The 20,794-nt window shown below is 34.9% G+C and overlaps 1 protein-coding gene across 4 annotated transcripts in view; it reads left to right on the forward strand.

The window, feature by feature from the left end:
* LOC111154891 (TBC1 domain containing kinase) overlaps nt 1-20,794 on the forward strand; it is a 207,720-nt gene that overhangs the window by 124,709 nt on the left and 62,217 nt on the right. For all 4 annotated transcript variants that reach the window (XM_022514848.1, XM_022514839.1, XM_022514856.1 and 1 more), the window contains one exon: nt 16,635-16,810. In XM_022514848.1, the coding sequence (XP_022370556.1) occupies nt 16,635-16,810 (176 nt within the window). The remainder of the gene's footprint in view (nt 1-16,634; nt 16,811-20,794) is intronic.

Here is a 20,794-nt window from a genome sequence, read left to right on the forward strand (position 1 = left end):
TCGAGCCCCACATCGGGTTCTCTGCTCAGCAGGGAGCCTGCTTCCTCCTCTCTCCGCCTGCCTCTCTGCCTACTTGTGATCTCTGTCTGTCAAATAAATAAATAAAATCTTTAAAAAAAATAAAAATAAATAAATAAAGTATATGTAGCATTTAATATTTGAAAAATACATAAAGAACATGTAACATTCAATCTCTGTAAATTCCCTCTCCTTTCTCCCTCCTTTCCATCACTTTATACTAACTCTTTAATTCTTGAAGATAGAACATAGCAGAAAGATACTGTTTTTGCCAAAAATTTCTCCCAAATTCTATTCCCTTGTAATAGATTATATAGTGGGATGTTACCTTTTGAGGAAGTACAAATGATGCTAGAAAATGTTGCTAAAAGTTCTTGACATATATTGCTATGTGTGTCATTTTAGTACTAGTTGAGATAAATATGAAAGCAGTATATTTGCTATTTCTCATACAATCTAAAAATAGTGGCAAGGTATTTTTAGAAGAAATACTGAGATTTTCATGGTACCATCCAGTACTAGACATTGGCCACTGGTGTTACGAGGACAGCTTCATGTCACCACCTTTTATTTATTTATTTATTTTTTAAGATTTTATTTACTTATTTGACAGACAAGTAGGCAGAGAGGCAGGCAGAGACAGAGAGAGGAGGAAGCAGGCTCCCCCCTGAGCAGAGAGCCCGATGTGGGGCTCCATCCCAGGACCCTGGAACCACGACCTGAGCCAAAGACAGAGGCTTTAACCCACTGAGCCACCCAGGCGCCCCAATGTTACCTCCTTTTAAGCTCAATTACAGGATGATGTCTGTCAGACTTCCTTCTGCCCTGTCTAATATTATTCTGCTATAGTGTCCATGTGAATTGAACTAAGAAATGTGAAAGGAGCACAAAACAAGGACAAATCATCCAGAAATATTATGTAGATAAATAATGGTGTCAGTAAAGCTAAACCCCAGTAAATGTAGGCTTGTGAAAAATACCATGTTTAGAACAAAAAGTCAAGGCAAGAGTGACTTACTTTTGGAAAACGTTGAGTAATATTGATCAATGAGACTTAGCAATTTTGCTTTAATGTTTCTGAGTTGTGAAATCACCTAAAGTGGATGAACTGGTAGTCGGGAAATTTTGACCACTTCCTTGAGAACTTAGGCTAAGTTAAGTCATTCATTCAACATGTGTCAAAAAAAACAACTATATGACAGATTCAGCTTTATGCACTGAGGCCATAAACATAAGGATAAGACAATACCAGCCCCACAGGCAGATGAGGAAAAAGCACTGGAAGCTTAGAACATACCATAAGGATGACAGAGTTGCATACAGAGGTATACAACTGTATGACCATCTAACTCTAAGTAGGGTACTAACTGAGTGACTAGAGGATAGAATGAGAGATAAAGATGTTGGAGTGAATGGACTGGGGTGATCTCAGTGATAATGGTGATAAAAATTGATGAAATGTAGTCCTGAGTATGAGGACCTTATATGATATGCTGAGGAATTTTGGCTTTATTACATATGCAATTCAAAAGTTTTAAACAGAAAAATGGCATGATTAGATTTATATTTTAGAAGAAATATTCTGGGTGTAATGTGCAAAATGGATTGGACACTTCTAAAATGCTATGATTCCCAAGAATAGAAAAAGAACAACTGGCCAGCAATAAGTTCAAGAATATGGTAAAAGTGTACCAATTGATCTTTACAACAAGAAATTATATGGCAAACTCCCTGGGGAATTTTCCTATGCTATCTCTCCTTAGCAATGACAAAATCTTAGTAAATTGGTCTCTAACTGCACATTTCTTGTGTTTTGGAATCCTCTTATCTAGTAATAACATTCTATCTGTGTGTTACTTGGACTACAGATGATACTCATTACAAACAATGTTAAAATGTGAGAGGAGTTACTCAAAATTATTGAGTCTTGAGTCTGTGCTTCTTTACCCACTAAAATATACTTCCTCTCAGTATATTAAATGGTGATAACAGTTCCATGAGCCTGAGGATGTCAGGATGTTCTTATGATTTACCTTGTAGAGAATGCTTCATAATAAGCATATTTTATTCCATTCATCCTTTTTTTTGTTAGTAAGATAAGCAACTTCATAGTTGTTTGTTCAGCAAATGTTTTCATGTCTTAGAACATCAATACTTAGAATATTTCTCACCTTCTTATAAATAATTTGTGTCAAAAATATCTGTGGTTGAGATAGATAAATAAGTTGCAGATCACCCTCATGGTTTTGGATGTTAAGAAAATTATTCAAATGTTCTAAAATGTCTTATCGATAATAAATAATGCTGTGTAATTGAACAAATGGAATATAAGTCCATATTTAGCCTCTCCATTCTAGTCCAACTGAAAATTTTATCCAAAAAAACTTTGCAGGTATAGACGATACAAAGACCTTGTGCTGCTTCTTTTTGTTTGTTTCTCTCAATATTTAAACATTTTTAATTGAGAAAAGATTTATAGACAGTTAAATGTATAGACCTCAATTACACAATTCAATACATCTGATAGTAATAAATATCTATGTAAACAACACCCTAATCAAGATGTAGAATATTTGAATTACCCCAGAAAATTGCTTCATGTCACTCCCCTGTCAATCTCTACTCCCCCCTTTGCAACTGCTGTTCTATTAATGTGTATGAGTTTTAACTGTTCTTGGCCTTTCTGTTTTCTCAACTATGTCTTTTGATAAGTTGACACTTTTGATTTTAATAAAGTTTATCAGTTTTTTCTTTTATGGATATTGTCAGAGGATGGACTGAGCTCAAGTGGGCTGATAGCCACTTGTTGTAGTAGTCAATTAAGACAACAAGCCAAAATTAAATTAACAGTCAAGTCTGTAATTACAAAGTGACATAAAATATGAAAGAGGCTAAACAGGAGAAAGAACCAACTCCTCCATGTTTTATTTTTCCACATGGAATAGTGGAGGGTCAGGTGGATCAGCACAAACATGGAAGTTTAACTACCAAGGAAGACTGGAGTAAAAGTTCCTTCAGTCTAATGGAACTGGAAGCCCAGGAAGGGCAAAGTGGAAACAGACTGGAGTAGAAAAGTAGTTAGAATAAATAAATAAATAAATAAATAAACAAACAAACAAATAGGAAAAAAGTACTTAGTACTCAACTAGAGTGGAGGAAATATCTCCATGTTCATCTTCCTCTGAAAATGAAGTCTTTGAAAGGTATCTGGAGAAAGCCTCTGCTAAAGGCAACTGATAAAAGACCTCTGTTTTGGGGTCTGGATAATAAATGTAGATACGTGTAACAGCGTGGTCAGCCAGGGAGATCTGAGTCCTTGACAGCAACTGCCTTCAGAGACTACAGTGCATTGGCTATTTACAAAGTCTGGTATGAAGAGGGCCGCCTTCTCCCATGAAGCCTCCAGGTAAAGCATTTGTAATTGCCTATGGTTGAGCCTGAAAAGTCATTTATGGATTTTTATCCTGGAGCCAGAATCCTCAGATAGTGTGCCCTCCCTAGGAAATGTTTGCCTACTCCAAAAATCATTAAAGTATTCTCCTAAGTTTTCTTCCAGAAGCTTATTTTAGTTTTCATTTCTTGGTCTATGATCCAGTTGAATTCATTATGTGGTATGATTTTGATATGGAGGTTCATTTATTGTCCCATATATTTATTCAGTTATTTCAGTTCCTTTTGTTAAAAAGGCTTTCCTTCCCCCATTAAATTACCTGGTGTTTTTGTTTTGTTTTGTTTTGTTTTTATGTTCAGTTAGCCAACATATAATACATCATTAGTTTTTGGTGTAGTGTTCAACAATTCATTAAATCTGTGACAAAGCTGGTTGTATTTTGACCACCATCAATAGATCAGATTTAAATGTAACTGCAGCTTTATCAATATTAAATCATTTAATCCATGAACATGGTGTATCTCCATTTATTTAGGTCTTCTTTAATTTCTCTCAGCAATGCTTATAGTTTTCAGTGTCATATTTTGCTTATTTTTTATTTAATGTATTCCTAGGTATTTTATGCTTTTCATTCTATTGTACATCAAATTTTGAAATTTATTATCCAATTATTTATCAATAATATATAGAAATTCAATTGAGTTTTGAACCGTGATATCCTTCAAAGCTGCTAAACTCATTTACTCGTTCTAATAGTTTTGCATATTCCTTAGGGGTTTTTTTCCTAAATGTAAAAATCCATATTGTCTGAGAAAAAAGACAGCTGTATGTCTTCCTTTCCCATTTTTATGCCTTTCTTTTATTTTTCTTGCTTCATTGCACTGACTAGGACCTTCAGTTCACATTGAATAGAACTGATGAAAACACATCCTTGTCTTGGTTCACTCTTAGGAGAGAAAAAAACTTTTTTTGATGTTTCACCATTAAGCTTTATGTTAGCTGTAGATTTTTTTAATAAATGCCCTTTATCAGATTAAGGAAGTTCCCTTATTTTCCTAGTCTGTTGAGAGTTTTTATGATTAATGGGTTTTGAATTTTTGTCACATTTTTTTTCAGCATTTATTATGTTAATCATATGGTGTTCCTCCCTTATTCTGTTAATCTGAAGAATTACATTAATTAATAGTCCATTTTGTTAAACCAACCTCAAATTCCCAGGTGTGACAGAGTAAGAACTATATATTTGGTTTCTTCCCCTACTTCCTGAGATGAGTTCCTAAAACACTTTTAATTACCTGGATGACAGGGATTCTAGGAGCATCTTTTATTCTAATATTTGGTATTTGATTTTGGTTCCTGACTCAAAGGTCCTAAGTCCCTTGTAATTTCTAGGTGATAGGAGCAGTGTTTGTTTTAATGAGATAAATCTTCATGGGCTCCTAGAGAGCTTCAGGATAAGAGCTGGTAATCAGAAAGACCAAGCCATGGTTGGAAACTTGGCCTATCCTCTTAGGACAGGAGAGGAACTGCTAATTGAGTTAGTAATCACTTATGCCTATATTACGAATTCTTTATAGAAGTATGTAAAGAGTTCAGAGAAGATTCTTGATTGGTGAACATATCCACTTGCTGGAAGGTTCACCTCATCTTCACAGGGACAGAAGCTCCCACACTCAGGATCCTTCTAGACATTGCCCTACTCTTCTTCTGGCTGTTCATTTGTATCCTTTATAATAAACTTGTAAACTTAAGTAAAGTGTTTCCCTGAGTTCTGTGAACTGTTATAGCAAATTAAACTGAGAAATGGATTATGAGACCCACAGTTTATAGCCAGTAGGTCAGAAGTATAGGTGACAATCTGGGACTTGTGACTGGCATCTGAAATGGAGGCAGTCTTATGAGACTAAGCCCTTAACTTATCTGGTCTGTGCAAATTCTGGCTAGTTACTGTTCAGAATTGAATTAAATTTAGGACATCCAGCTGGTATACAGAGAGTTGGAGAATTGGTTGTGGGTTTAAGAGAAAATCCCTCACATTTGATGTATCAAAAATATTGTGAATAGAGATAAACTTCTAAAAACTAGATCTTTTAAAACTGAATCAGGGAGAAGTAGAATATCTGAACAAACTAGATACTAGTAACAAAATTGAATTACTAATGCAAAAACTACCAAGAGAGGCACCTGGGTGGCTCAGTCAGTTAAGTGTCTGATGCTTGATTTTGGCTCAGGTATTGACCTAGAGGTCATGAGATCGAGCCCCATGTCAGGCTCTGCATTAAGTATACAGCCTGCTTAAGATTCTCTCTCAAAACAAAAAATAAAACAAGAAAGAACTATCAACAACAGAAGTCCAGGACCAGGTAAATTCACAAGTGAATTCTACCAAACATTTAAAGAAGGGTTTAATACCTATTCTCCTCAAACTATCCAAAACAATTAGAAAAGGAAGGAAAGCTTCCAAATACATTCTACAAGGCCAGCATTACCCTGGTGTCAAAAGTAGACAAAGACACCAAGAAAGAAAGAAAGAAAGAAAGAAAGAAAGGAAGGAAGGAAAAAGAAAACTACAGAATAATAGCCCTGATGAACATAGATTCAAAAATCGTCAACAAAATATTAGCAAACTGCATTCAGCAATATACTAAAAGGATCATTCACTATGATCAAATGGGATTTATGTCGGGGATGCAAGGACGGTTTAGTATTCACAAATCATTCAACATGTTACATTAGCAAAATGAAGGATAAAAATCTGATCATCTCAATACATGCAGAAACAGCATTTGACAAAATTCAACATCCATTCATGATAAAAAAACTTTCAACAGAGTAGTTTTAGAGGGAACATACCTCAACATAATAAAGGCCATTTATGAAAAGCCTACAGCTAATACCATATTCAATGATTAAAAACAGAACTTTTCCTTTCACATCAAGAAAAAGACAAGGATGTCTACTCTTACCACTTCTATTCAGCATAGTACTAGAAGTCCTAGAAACAGCAATGAGACAAGAAAAACAAATATAAGAGACATCTATATTGGTAAGGAAGAAGTTAAACAGTCACTATTTGCAGACAACATGATATTATATTCAGAAAATCTTAAAAGACTCCACCAAAAAACTATTAGAAGTAATAAGTGAATTCAGTAAAGTCTCAGGACACAAAATTAATACACAGAACTCCATTGTACTTCTATACACTAATAGGAAGGAGCAGAAAGATAAATTAAGAAAACAATCCCATTTACAGTTGCACCAAAGAGAATAAAATAGCTAGGAATAAACTTAACCAAGAAGGTAAAAGAACTATACTCTGATAAATATTGATTAAAGAAATTGAAGATGACACAAACAAAGGGAAAGATATTTCCTGCTCATGGATTGGAAGGATTAATATTGTTAAAATTAGTTTAAAATACCCAAGGCACTCTACAGATTTAATGCAATCCCTATCAAAATACCAACAACATTTTTCACAGAGCTAGGACAAATAATCCTGAAATTTATATGCAACCACAAAAGACTTCAAATAGCCAAAGCAATCTTAAGAGAGAACAAAGCCAGAGGTATAACAGTCCCAGATTTCAAGATATGCTGCTATAAAGCTGTAATAATCAAAACAGCATGGTACTGGCACAGAAATAGACATATAGATCAATGTAACCGAATAGAGAGCCCAAAAACAAACCCATGCTTATATGGCCAATTAATCGACACAAAAGGGGCAAGAGTATACAGTGGGGAAAAGGCAGTCCTTTCAATAAGTGGTGCTGGGAAAACTGGACAGCTACATGCAAAAGAATAAAACTGGGCCACTTTGTTACATCATACACAAAAACAAACTCCAAATGGATTGAAGACCTAAATGTAAGACCTGAAACCATAAAACACCTAGAAGAAAACATAGGCAATAATTTCTTTGACATAGGCCATAAAAACATTTTTTAGATAATCTCTCCTCAGGCAAGGGAAACAAAAGCAAAAACTATTGGGACTACACCAAAATAAAAAGCTTTTGCATGGCAAAGAAAACCATCAACAAAACTGAAATGCAACCTACTGAATGGGAGAAGATATTTGCAAATGATATATCCAATAAGGGGTTGATATCCAAAGTATATAAAGAATGTTTATACAAAGCAACATCAAAAAATAATAATAATAATAATAATAATAATAATAATCTGATTAACAAATGGCCGAAGACCTGAATTGACATTTCTCCAAAGAAGACATACAAATGGCAAATAAGTGCATGAAAAGATGCTCAACATCACTAATCATCAGGGAAATGCGCAAATCAATTCCTATTGAAATTGAAACCACAATGAGATTATCACCTTACCCTGTCAGAATGGCTGCAATCAAAAAGACAGGAAATTAAGAAGTGTTGCCAAGGATATAGAGAAAAGAATCCCTCATGCACTGCTGCTAGGAATGTAAACTGGTACAGCCAATGTGGAAAACAGTAATAAAATAAAAAAGAAAGAAATATTGTGAATAGAAAAACAGTTTACACCTAGGGTATACCCTTGTGTATTAGTTTCCTATTGCTCCTGTAAAAGGCTATCACAAACAACACAGATTTATGATTTATACATTGGAGGTCAGAAGTTAAAAATCGGGGGCGCCTGGGTGGCTCAGTGGATTGAGCCACTGCCTTCGGCTCAGGTCATGATATCAGGGTCCTGGGATCGAGTCCCGCATCGGGCTCTCTGCTCAGCAGGGAGCCTGCTTCTCTCTCTCTCTCTCTCTCTCTCTCTCTGCCTGCCTCTCTGTCTACTTGTGATTTCTCTCTGTCAAATAAATAAATAAAATCTTTAAAAAAAAGAAGTTAAAAATCAGTCTGACTGGACAAAAGTCAAGGTGTTGGGAGGGCTTGTTCCTTTTGGAGGTTTACATCTATATTTATAATAAACTTCTCGATAAATTGTTGTTATTCTGATTTTAGGTAGTTACTTTTTAACCATATTAAAAGAAGCTAACATAATTTTTTTGTATTTTACCACCATATTTTTCCATTATCAGTGCTCTTCAGTCCTTTTTATAGATTTGTACTTCCTCTTTATTTTGTTTTTTAGTGGATTGACTGCTGTGCCCCAATATAGTTCTTTTTTTTTTTCCAATATAGTTCTTTTTATTTATTCTGCTTTTAAGAACTTTCAGTAAATTTCCACTTCAGAGGCGCCTGGGTGGCTCAGTGGGTTAAGCCTCTGCCTTTGGCCCAGGTCATGATCTCAGGGTCCTGGGATCAAGCCCTGCATCGGGCTCTCTGCTCAGAGCCTGCTTCCTCCTCTCTCTCTGCCTGCCTCTCTGCCTACTTGTAATCTCTCTCTCTCTGTCAAGTAAATAAATAAAATCTTTAAAAAAAATGAATAAATAAAAGAACTTTCAGTAAATTTCCACTTCAAATAATGAGTTTTTCTGTTATAGTATTTCAGGCTTTTTTATTGTTTGCATTTCTCTGTCCATTCACTTTACAGTATTTTCTTTTAAGTCATTGAATATATTTATAGTAATTCCTTAAAATCTTATCTAACAATTCTAATTCTGGATTATCTTATAGGTCTATTTGCTTGAACTTCTGTTTCTCTTGATTATAGGTCACAATTTTCTGCTTTGCATATGTAGTTATTTATTATACAGCAGATATTGATGAAGATACACTGAAAAGAGTCTGGATTTTATTATCTTCCTTTAAAGAGTGTTGAGTTTTGTTTTGCTAGACAGTTAAATAACTGGTGGGTCCTTTTGCCTATATTAAATTTTTTTATTTATTAAGGCAGGTCTTTTTACCTTTTATTTAGTCCAAGAATGTGACATGTCAAGGTCCTTAACTGAATGAATACTCAAGGTGTTCAATGGAAACTCTCACCCTGACTGGGCCACTTCTCCAAAACTCTCAGAAATTACACATCTTTATGATGCCTCAGAACTTAATACCATACTTTGAACATAGTAAGAATTCAGTTTTAGTTCAGTTCAACTAAACAAACTGCAGGGTGGCCTTTATGGCACAGAGAAACATTATTCAAACCAAAACCTCTTTGTACATTTTTAATTCTCCTATAGTAAGCTTCATTTATGAAGCAAAATTGTGAATAGAAAATTTGGACAATGTAAATAATCCATATAATGGCTGTGAATCATTTAGGGTTTACAAAGTTTTAAAAATTTTTTATCTTGTATATATATCACAGGTATGTTAAGTAGATTTTCTTATTATCTCCATTTTGCTCTTGAAACAACTGAGGCATGGTGATGTTATGCAATGCGCATTATCATATAAGTTAGTAACTGGCATTTGGAGTCCAAATCTAGTACTTTTTACTATTACAGGGGAATATGTTACTTGTTTACAATGTAGGTTTCCATATCAGCAATTTCAAATGGTCCAATCTAGTATCTTCAGAAGTTTACTTCTAACTTTTTAGGAAGTTTATTTCTACCTACAGTAATGACAACAGTACCTGGTGTTAGATTAAAAACCTGTTGTTAGATAAACTACTGGCCATTCCTTTTTTTTTTTTTTCCCTACATGTTAGTCCTTTCTCAGAGAACAGCAAATAAAAACTCAACTTCATAAAATTTTTAGCTCATTTTAAATATGAAACATTATCTCTACAATTTATCTGCTCTTATTTAAGCAAGCCATGTTTTACAATAGTGGTTTGAATATAAAATATTATTTATTTCCTATCCTTAGCAGTTTTCCTGGCTACTTAATTTTCTAGCTGCCTCACAGAGACAATTGTGAGCATTTATCTCAAACACAGGTTGGGATGAAATAATAACCATACTGTTGTTAACTACAGATGAGGATTTCAGAGTGGAGAGAGAAATGGTTCAAATTGCCCAATATGTTAAATATCCTGTGTGAATCAATATATTCCGAAATAGCTTCAGTGGTCCCTCTTGCAGGATTAGGAAAAAATTATTAATATTTTAACTCTTGCAAATCCAGTTTCTTTTTTATGTCCAGTATTATGCAAGGGGATTTTTCTTAATGTTTTCTGGCACCGGAGTTTGTTTTGCATGTGGATGAAAAGTCACAGTTTTTTACTGTAGTCAAGAAATAAATATAATACAGAGATGACATGATTACACATTTTTAACTTCTTTCATTAGTTCTTTCTCTTTTTTTAACTTTTTAAAAGGTTTATTTATTTGAGAGAGGGCATGTTAGGGGCTGGTGAGTGGGGAGAGGGGCAGAGGGAGAGAATCTTCAAGCAGAATCCCTGCTGAGCACAGAGAACTGGGGCTGGATCCCACAACCCATGAGATCACGACCTGAGTCAGAGGCCTAAGGACTAAGTTACTCAAGAGCCGTATTAGTTCTTAAAAAAAACAAAACAAAACAAAACAAAAAAAACCTCCACGGAGAAGAAATGCCCTTAGAGTTATCTACTATGCTATGTTTACTGATGTCACTTCTGTCACTGCTCTTTGGATTTTTAGTTAACAGACTTTGAGGGGACTGTTTTAAGTTTACAGAAAAAATTGAACAGATAGTACAGCATTCACATATTTTTCCACTTCTTTGCTCATAATTTACCCTGTTTTTGACATCTTGCCTTAATGTGTCACATTTGATACAATTGTTGAATCATTATTGATACATTATTATTAACTAGGTCCATTAACTAAGCTTACATTAAGGTTCATTCTTTGTTTTGAGCAGTTCTGTGGGTTTTGACAAGTGAGTGATGTTACGTATTTACCACCGTAGTATTATATAGAACAATTTCACCACCCTAAAAAATCTGCTGTGCTACAACTATACAGTCCTTTTCCCAGTCTCCCCACCCCACTATACCCTGGAAATCAGTGATTTTATTTTTAACTGTCTTGATAGCTTTGCCTTTTCCAGAATGTCAATATAGTTGGACTAGTTGGAATCATAGAGTATCTAGGCTTTTCAGACTTTTTCATCCATGTCTGTTACGGCTTGATAGCCCATTACTTTTCATCACTAAATAACATTCCAAGTTTTGGCATTTTGAAAGGTGATAAAGAATATTATTTAAAAGGTAATCTCTTTCTGAATGGAAATCTACCAAGTGCAAAACAGAAATGTAGCCTATATTTCAACTGGCTTTAAAACAAGAAGGCACACTAACTGGAATCTAAGGCTAATGCTTTTTAAATTTTCAGGTGAAGTGCCAAGATTTTTCATGCATTTTATATATCTGGAAGTTTGTAATATCTCTGAATTCCCTCCATGTGCTGAAATAATATTATTTATAACTCATAATGCTCCCAGGATTTAAGTAATATTATCCCTATTTTATGATTTAGCAAAAAGAGGCAGAAAAATGAGATTGGCCAACAACTTGGAAATGATTGAATTGAAATTTAAACCCAGATCATTCTGCCTCCCAGGTTAATGCTCTTTCCAGTATGCCATTATTATACTACTTTCCAGTAAATACCTTAAATGCCACTAGACCAATAGCTAGACCAATAGAGCAAGGCTTTAAGCCTACTATGCTCATCTCCTAAATTCATTCTCACCCTTTTTAAACCAGAGGCTTTGAAGTTTGGAAACTTTCCAATTAAGAATGATAGATTGTACACATAGGTCTATCGCTAATCCCTTCTGAAACACCATTAAAGAGAAACAGTAAGGGAAAGAAAAAATATAATTCTAAGAACAAAGAATGTAAGAGAGCATAAGTAGACAAGACACAACAAAAATTGAGAAGATAGAACACAATTACATCACTAGTAACTCACTTCATAAAAAGCAAAGACAATTGAAACCTCTCTGTAAAGGAGAATACTAGGAAGAAGCAAACCAGTTCTTGATGCAAAGCACAAGAAAGTCTCAGGAATTGAAACTGAATGAAAATGAGGCAAAAAAAAAAAACAAAAACAAAAACAAAAACAAAAACCAGAAGAATGAGTTCAATGTATCCATAAGGAGTAGTTTCATTTCTCCCACCCCTGGAGATCTTTGCATCAACCTTGCTAGCCATGTGTCTATTCCTCTGCCACCTAGTAGAAGACTGAAAGATAGGGGAAGATCCAGGTTTTGTGGGCCTGAAGCCTAAGCAATGTGAAGTGGCCCTCTCTAAGAAGATTAAATTACATTACAAAATTTTACCTTTAAAACAATATTGAGAATGAGTAAGGAGATCATAACAAATTCCAAAACAAAAATGATATACTACTTTAATTTTAAGTGTCAGATACATCTATATTTTTTCCTTCTTTTTTGCTACATACTCAATGATGATCTCTTCATATGACAATAATTGCACATACTTTCTTTTTTTTTAAAGATTTTATTTATTTGACAGAGAGAGACACCGCGAGAGAGGGAACATAAGCAGTATGAGTGGAAGAGGGAGAAGCAGGCTTTCTGCTGAGCAGGGAGCCTGATGCGGGGCTTGATCCCAGGACCCTAGGATCACGCCCTGAGCCAAAGGCAGACACTTAACGACTGAGCCACCCAGGCACCCCTGTACAAATTTTCTATACAAAAAATAGATAATTAGTTTTTCTATTGGCATTGTTAGTTGAAATTTGTTTTTTATTATTGATAGTGGGAATACATATCCCATATGACTTAACACAGGTAATAGGCTCTTGTCATGGTGCTACAGATTTCTTTCCTACAAATACAAAAATGCTATTTTGTGAAATTCCTATCATAAGAGAAAAAAAAATTAATGATGCACTTATAACTAACTTATAACATTATCAAGCATATTCCTAGAAGGAGAGTATTTCTCTTTTGAACAGGCATTGGTGAGAAACAGATTCTCTACTTACAACTTTACATGTTTAAACTTTGGAAGAATTTTTAAGTCTGATTTTTTGCTGTGTTTATTTCAGTTCTTTCTCCTACCCATAAACTTCTGGTGCTAGGACATATCGTATTGCATTATAATCTCTGCACATATATAGTGGGTGATGGGAATATTTCAGGAAGTCATTTCTAGAGCAATAACTTTACTGTACTGTCAAACATAAACAAAGCCAGATACTAGTTAAAGTGGTAAGGATGGGTTTTAATCAGTAATATACTGTTAAAATAAAGAAGAGTCCAACAATTTGTAAACAATTTGTACAATGGTAACTGGGCATTTTAATGGGAGAATGAGGGAATAGGTGGGGACTGGGGTGAGGAGGGGCTTAAAAGATGCAAGAAAGTGAAAAATTACAAAAAGTAAGAAGGAGGACTTTGGTCCATGTGAAACCCATCTAGGATTGCTAACTGGCACTTACTGGAGTTAGGTTTTACCTTCCCACAGAGACTGGGAGACAGAGACCCTATCTTCAGATGTTGACTGGAACAAACAATAAATTATATTGGCAACCTGACTTTTCTCAGTCAGGTACTTTAAGGATTGGGGGTGGGAGGTACAGTCATCCTAAGGATGTGGCCTTGAACCATTAAAGACTTTGCTAGCATTTCATTCAAGAGTTTATAAGCCAAAGTTGAGGCACAGCCAAAAAAGGGCTTAAAGGAACCTGGCTAGAGTTTCTTCAAGGAGAAAATCTTTTATCAATATCCTGAAGTGACTTCAAATCACAAAAAATATATCCCATTAAGCCAAACTAATTGTCTATTCCTAAAGTTTATTCCTAGTTATATATCAAAAGTGTCCCCAGCCACTATAATATTGCCTAACACAAGATGAAGTGTAGTAGAGGGAAAATTGGTATAAAGACAGAAATCTTCACTGTTTGTGGCTCAAATATCTTTACTTTTGCCAATTTTACTAAAAAGAAAAAAAAGACCACAACAACAGTAAATTTGGAGGGGTATTCTTTGGAATAATAGAACCAAAGTGTCTTGAAATTCGGAGTTAACAGCATAGAGCAGAGAGCAAAAGTGAGGGGATGTATGTAGTTAGAACCCCTGGAACTCTCTGGGACCAATGCTGGCAAAGATTAGTTTAGACAGAGAATTATTCTCTGGAAAGGGAGAATGTCCCCAGGAGGAGAAATACTTTACTTAGCAGCCTTCTAACAAATGACCATGTCTTGAGCTACCCAGTAGTGGATCTACCTGTCACTAAGACCTGCCACATACACAATACTTCCAATCTCATTTTTAGTGCTGTTCTTTTAAATAGGTAGAGTCATAGATTGCCAAACCTCTAAAGAAAATCTCCCCAACTAAAACACAGACAAACACAAGCTGAATACGGGAATATCCTCAGAAAGATAATTATGAGATGTTATTGCAACTACGACAAATCAGATTTTTTTTTTTAAGTAACAAAGAACAAAAAAGATTTACTGGAAATTAAAAATCTGGAAATGCAGTGAGCTTTCTAATAAGAGTTAGATGATAAAGTTTAGGAAAAGTCTCAGAAAATAAAACAAAAATACAGATGAAAAGTGAAGAAAGTGCAAAATTATTAGAAAATAAATTCAGGATGTTCAGGATTTTTTTTTTTTTAATAAGAGAGAAGAGGAAAAAAAAACAAATTACTGCAGACATCAAGCAAGAACTTTGTTAGGTGGAGGATTACAAAAGGACTACCAAATACCTTGTATAATGAAGTAACATATTTACATATATCATTATGAAATTTTAGAACATCAGGGATCCTAAAAGCTTACAGAAAATAGGAAAATCACATACAAATGATTTCAACTGAGAATCATATCAGCCTTCTCAGAAGACAATGGACTACTATTTTTGCATAACTCTAAACTGAAAAAATTCAACCCTAGAATGCTATGCCTACTCTAACTTTTAGTCAAAGGCAGAATAAATATTTTAAAAGACACGGAGATTTCAAAATAATTTGGTTTCTGCACATCCTTTCATAGAAGCTGCTGGAAAATGTGTTCCACCAAAGTGATGGAGTAAATCAAGGAGTAAATAATGTCTTGTCTCTCAAATTAGGGATCAAATACAGAGGAGAGCCAAAGGGAATTGGATGCTAGTAAAGAGAAGTGCCAGGACAACAGCTGTTCACTAGATCTTGGAAGCACTCAATCTTGGAAGCATTGGAGCAAAAGAACAGAAGTCTTTAGGAGAGATGTATTTTCCACCTATTCTGGCCCAAATGAGATATGAGATGTATTTTATTATTTTGGAAATAGTTCGCTCTTTCTGAGATATGATAGTAATGTATGAGGATAAATCAGGATTTAGAGAAGTTATTTTTTTCAGAATCACAAAGTTCTTCATGGAGCTTGGAATCAAACCTTAGAAACCATAATCCAGGGTACATGATTTATTCATAATGCATTAATCAAAATTATAATGCAAAATTAAAAAAACAGTAGTGCCTTAAGATAAGAGATGACTTTTTAAGAATAATTGCTATTTTGATGTACAGTTTACAAAATACTTTTTGCATAATATTTTGGTTATGATAAAGGACTTTGGAAGGATTTTGAGATGGAGTGGTGACATGAGTCAAGTGAATGAGAATGGGGTATCTGCCAGTACTAATCATCAGGGTAGAATTGAGGTGATGCCATTAAATTCTCAAGATTCACTGTAAACCTCTTATGGTATTGGTAGGGTGTTTTGGAAGCAGATACAACTGGCTTTTCTATTGCTAGTGATTTAACAACTGAACTACAACCTGTGATCTGGATCGTTGACTTGACCAAGCTTTTACTGGGTGACAGATTTGTCAGACTGAGTTGAGCCCTGCAGATGCAAAACCTATGGTCTGAAACTCTTCCTTTGGAAATTAACAGTGTTAAATGGACCAATTTTTTTTAAATGATAGGGTTTCTCACTTTAGCTTCAAATTTTTATCTTAACCATATTAATTGGAATTTTTCTAAGATGAATTCCCCAATATCTATTCTACTTTGAAAAAGTAAACTATCATCAGAGTAAATGAGGCAGATTCTTAAATAAGATGTGTTATATTCCATGACGTTTAAATAATGATATACTGAACAATCCAAACATGTCTACTGTGTATATGTATATATCTATGTATATATATGTATATGTATATATGTAGATAACAAAATACACATAAAAATATATGTATATATTCACATATGTAAATGTATATATATCTGAAGGTATATAATAACATAAAATACTCCCACCATTATAATCATATATGCTGATTAATATCTATACTATATTTTTGCTGACATCTTTTGTAATTGGTTATCATCTTAGCCATATTGGATACATGCATTTAGGAAAGATTGTGTTTTTTAATGAACATACCAATTCAAATTCTAAATGTTTGCTTTTTAAAAAAAATTTCCTATCTAGAAATTGACATTGAACGCTGTGTGCGGGAATCAATCAACCTGTTCTGCTGGACTCCTAAAAGTGCTACTTACAGACAGCATGCTCAACCTCCAAAGCCAGTTCCTGATAGCAGTGGAGTCAGAAGTTCGACACCTTTTTTCTCCACTGAGTGTCCAGATCCTCCAAAAACAGATTTGGTATGTATCTACAGATTTAATTTACAAACTCTGAAGGCAGACAGTTGTTAAAAATGTAGTATAGCATAATTTTTGCTCATAATAATGTTATCACTTATGTCTTTTTAACTATTTTATAATATATGATTATATTTATGCAACTTTAGAAAACCTTTATGTCTATTTAGTTTTGCAGTTAAGAATATTATTTGATATATTCCCTCAGGTAGCAAGCTTCACATTTTGTCTGTATAATTGTAGTATCTCAACTTGTCATATGCTAAAAGAGTTACAGAAGCAAAGGAAGAATTACAGAAATAGAGAAAGATGGGGCACCTCAGTGGCTCCATTGTTTAAGTGTCTGTCTGCCTGCCTTAGACTCAGGTCATGATCCCAGGGTCCTGGGATCAAGACCCAAGTTAGGTTCCCTGCTAGGGGAGAGGAGCAGGTGGAGTCTGCTGCTCCCTCTGCCCCTCTCCTGCTCCTGTGCTCATTCTTTCTCTGTCCCTCTCAAATAAATAAATAAATAAATAAATAAATAAATAAAGACATCTTTCTTAACACTTACCTATTTTATTATTTTTTGTCTCTCAATTTTTTAATTTAAATTAATTAACATAGTATGTTATTAGTTTAAGAGGTAGAGTTCAGTGATTCATTAGTTTTATATAACACCCAGTACTCATTACATCACATGCCCTCCTTAATGCCCATCATCCAGTTATTCCAACTCCCCATTCCCCTCTCTGATTATGTCTTATTTTTCCCTCCCTTCCCCTATGATCCTGTTTTGTTTCTTAAATTCCACATATAAGTGAGAGCATATACTAATTGTCTTTTACTGATTTACTTATTTCACTTAGCAGAAATCCCTCTAGTTCCATCTGTGTTATTGCAAATGGCAAGATTTCATTTTTTGATAGCTGAGTAGTATTCCATTCTCTATATATACCACATCTTTTTTATCCATTCATCTGTCAATGGACATCTGAGCTCTTTCCATAGTTTGGCTATTGTGGACATTGCTGCTATAAACATTGGGGTACAGGTGCCCCTTCAGATCAGACATTCGTATCTTTGGGGTACATACCCAGTAGTGCAATTGCTGGGTCATAGGGTACCTCTATTTTCAACTTTTTGAGGAACCTCAATATTGTTTTCCAGAGTGGCTGTACCAGCTTGCATTCCTACCAACAGTGTGAGAGGGTTCCCCTTTCTCTGCATGCTTGTCAACATCTGTCCTTTCCTGACTTGTTAACTTTAGCCATTCTGACTGGTGTGAAGTGCCATTTCATTGTGGTTTTAATTTGTATTCCCTGATGCTGACTAATGTTGAGCATTTTTTTCATGTCTTCTATGGAAAAATGTTTGTTCATGTCTTTTGCCCATTGATTGGATTACTTGTTCTTTGGGTGTTGAGTTTGATAAGTTCTTTTTTTTTTGATTTATTAAATTTTTTTTTTTCAGTGTTCCAAAATTCTTTGTTTATGCACCACACCCAGTGCTCCATGCAATACATGCCCTCCATAATACCCACCACCATGTTCACCCAACCACACCCCAGTTTGTTTCTCAGATTGTAGCCCTTAATCTGATATGTCATTTGCAAATATCTTCTCCTATTTTGTCAGTTGTCTTTTGGTTTTATTGACTGTTTCTTTTGCTGTGCAAAAGCTTTTTATCTTGCTGAAGTCCCAATAGTTCATTTTTGCCTTTGTTGCCCTTATCTTTGGAAACATGTCTAGCAAGAAGTTGCTGTGGGCAAGGTTACAGAGTTTGTTGCCTGTGTTCTTCTTTAGGATTTTGATGGATTCCTGTCTCACATTGAGGTCTTTCATCCACTTTGAGTCTGTTTTTGTGTATGGTGTAGGGAAATGATCCAGTTTCATTCTTCTGCACATGGCTGTCCAATTTTCCAAATACCATTTGTTGAACAGACTGTCTTTTCCATTGGATTGGATATTCTTTCCTGCTTTGTCAAACTAGCTTTCCTGCTAGTTGACCATAGAATTGAGGGCCCATTTCTATGTTCTCTGTTCTGTTCCATTGATCTTTGTGTCTATTTTTGTGCCAGTACCATACTGTCTTGATGATTACAGCTTTGTAGCAGAGCTTGAAGTCCAGAATGGTGATGCCACCAGCTTTGGTTTTCTTTTTCAAGATTGCTTTGGCTATTTGGGGTCTTTTCTGGTTCCATACAAATTTTAGGATTGTTTGTTCTAGCTCTGTGAGAGATTTGATTTATTTATTTGACAGAGAGATAGATAGAGAGCACAAGTAGGCAGAGTGGCAAGCAGAGGGAGAGGGAGAAACAGGCTCTCCACTTAGCAGAAAGCTCGACATGGGGCTCTATCCCAGGACCCAGAGTTCACGACTCAAGCCGAAGGCAGCCACCTAAGCAACTGAACCACCAGGTGCCCCAACAAATGCTTTTTCTATATCTGTTGAGGTGATTGTATAATTTTTGTCTTTTCTTTTCTTAATGTAGTGTATCACATTGATTAATTGCAGATGTTGAACCATCCTTGCAGCCCAGGAATAAATCCCAGTTGGTCTTGGTGAATAATCCTTTTAATGTAATGTTGGATCCTATTGATTAGTGTCTTGGTGAAAATTTTAGCATCCATATTCATCAGGGATATTGGTTTGTAATCCTCCTTTTGGGTGGCGTTTTGTCTGATTTTGGGATCAAGGAAATGCTGGCCTCATAGAAAGAGGAAGTTTCCTTCCATTTCTGTTTTTTGAAACAGCTTCAGAATATGTAATTCCTCTGGGAAGCCATCAGGCCCTGGACTCTTATTAGGAGATTTTTGATTACTGCTTCAGTTTCCTTATTGGTTATAGGTTTGTTCAGGTTTTCTGGGTTTGTTGGGTTTTTTTTTTTTTCTGTTTCACTTTTGGTAGTTTATATGTTGCTAGGAATGTATCCATTTCTTCCAGATTGCCTAATTTGTTGGCATATACTTCCTCATAATATGTTCTTATAATTATTTGTATTTCTTGGGAGTTGGTTGTGATCTCTCCTCTTTCACATGATTTTATTAATTTGGGTCCTTTCTCTTTTCTTTTTGATAAATCTGGCCAGGGTTTTATCAAACTTATTAATTCTTTCATCAAAGAACCAACTCCTAGTTTTGTTGATCTGTTCTACTGTTCTTTTGGTTTCTATCTCATTGATTTCTGTTCTGGTCTTTATTATGTCTCTTCCTCTGCTGGGTTTAGGCTTTATTGGCTGTTCTTTCTCCAGCTCCTTTAGGTGTAAGGTTAGGATGTATATCTGAGCCCTTTCTTGTTTCTTGAAAAGGCTTGTATTGCTATATACTTTCCTCTTAGGACCACCTTTGCTGCATCCCAAAGATTTTGAACAGTTGTTTTTTCATTTTCATTTCTTTCCATGACTTTTTAAAAATTCTTCTTTAACTTACTGGTTGACCGTTTCATTCTTTAGTGGGATGCTCTTTAACCTCCATGTATTTGAGTTCTTTCCAGATTTTCTCTTGTGAATGAGTTCCAGTTTCAAAACATTGTGGTCTGAAAATATGCAAAGAATGATCCCAGTCTTTTGGTACCAGATGAGACCTGATTGTGAGTTAATATGTGATTTATTCTGGAACATATTCCATGTACACTTGAGAAGAATGTGTATTCTGTTGTTTTAGGATAGAATGCTCTGAATATATCTGTGAAGTCCATTTAGTCTAGTGTGTTATCCAAAGCCCTTGTTTCCTTGTTGATCTTCTGCTTAGATGATCTGTCTATTGCAGTGAGTGTAGTGTTAAAGTCCCCTACTATTACTGTATTATCAATGTGTTTCTTTAATTTTGTTATTAATTGGTTTATGTAATTGGCTGTTCCCATCTTTGGGGCATAAATATTTACAATTATTAGATCTTCTTGTTGGATAAACCCTTTAATTATGATATTTTGTCCTTCCTCCTCTCTTATTACAGTCTGGTTTCAAATCTAATTTGTCTGAGATAAGGATTGCTACCCCAACTTTTTTTA

This window comes from Enhydra lutris, unplaced genomic scaffold, assembly GCF_002288905.1.
Source record: "Enhydra lutris kenyoni isolate GAN:26980312 unplaced genomic scaffold, ASM228890v2 scaffoldscaffold3, whole genome shotgun sequence".
Classification (NCBI taxonomy): domain Eukaryota; kingdom Metazoa; phylum Chordata; class Mammalia; order Carnivora; family Mustelidae; genus Enhydra; species Enhydra lutris.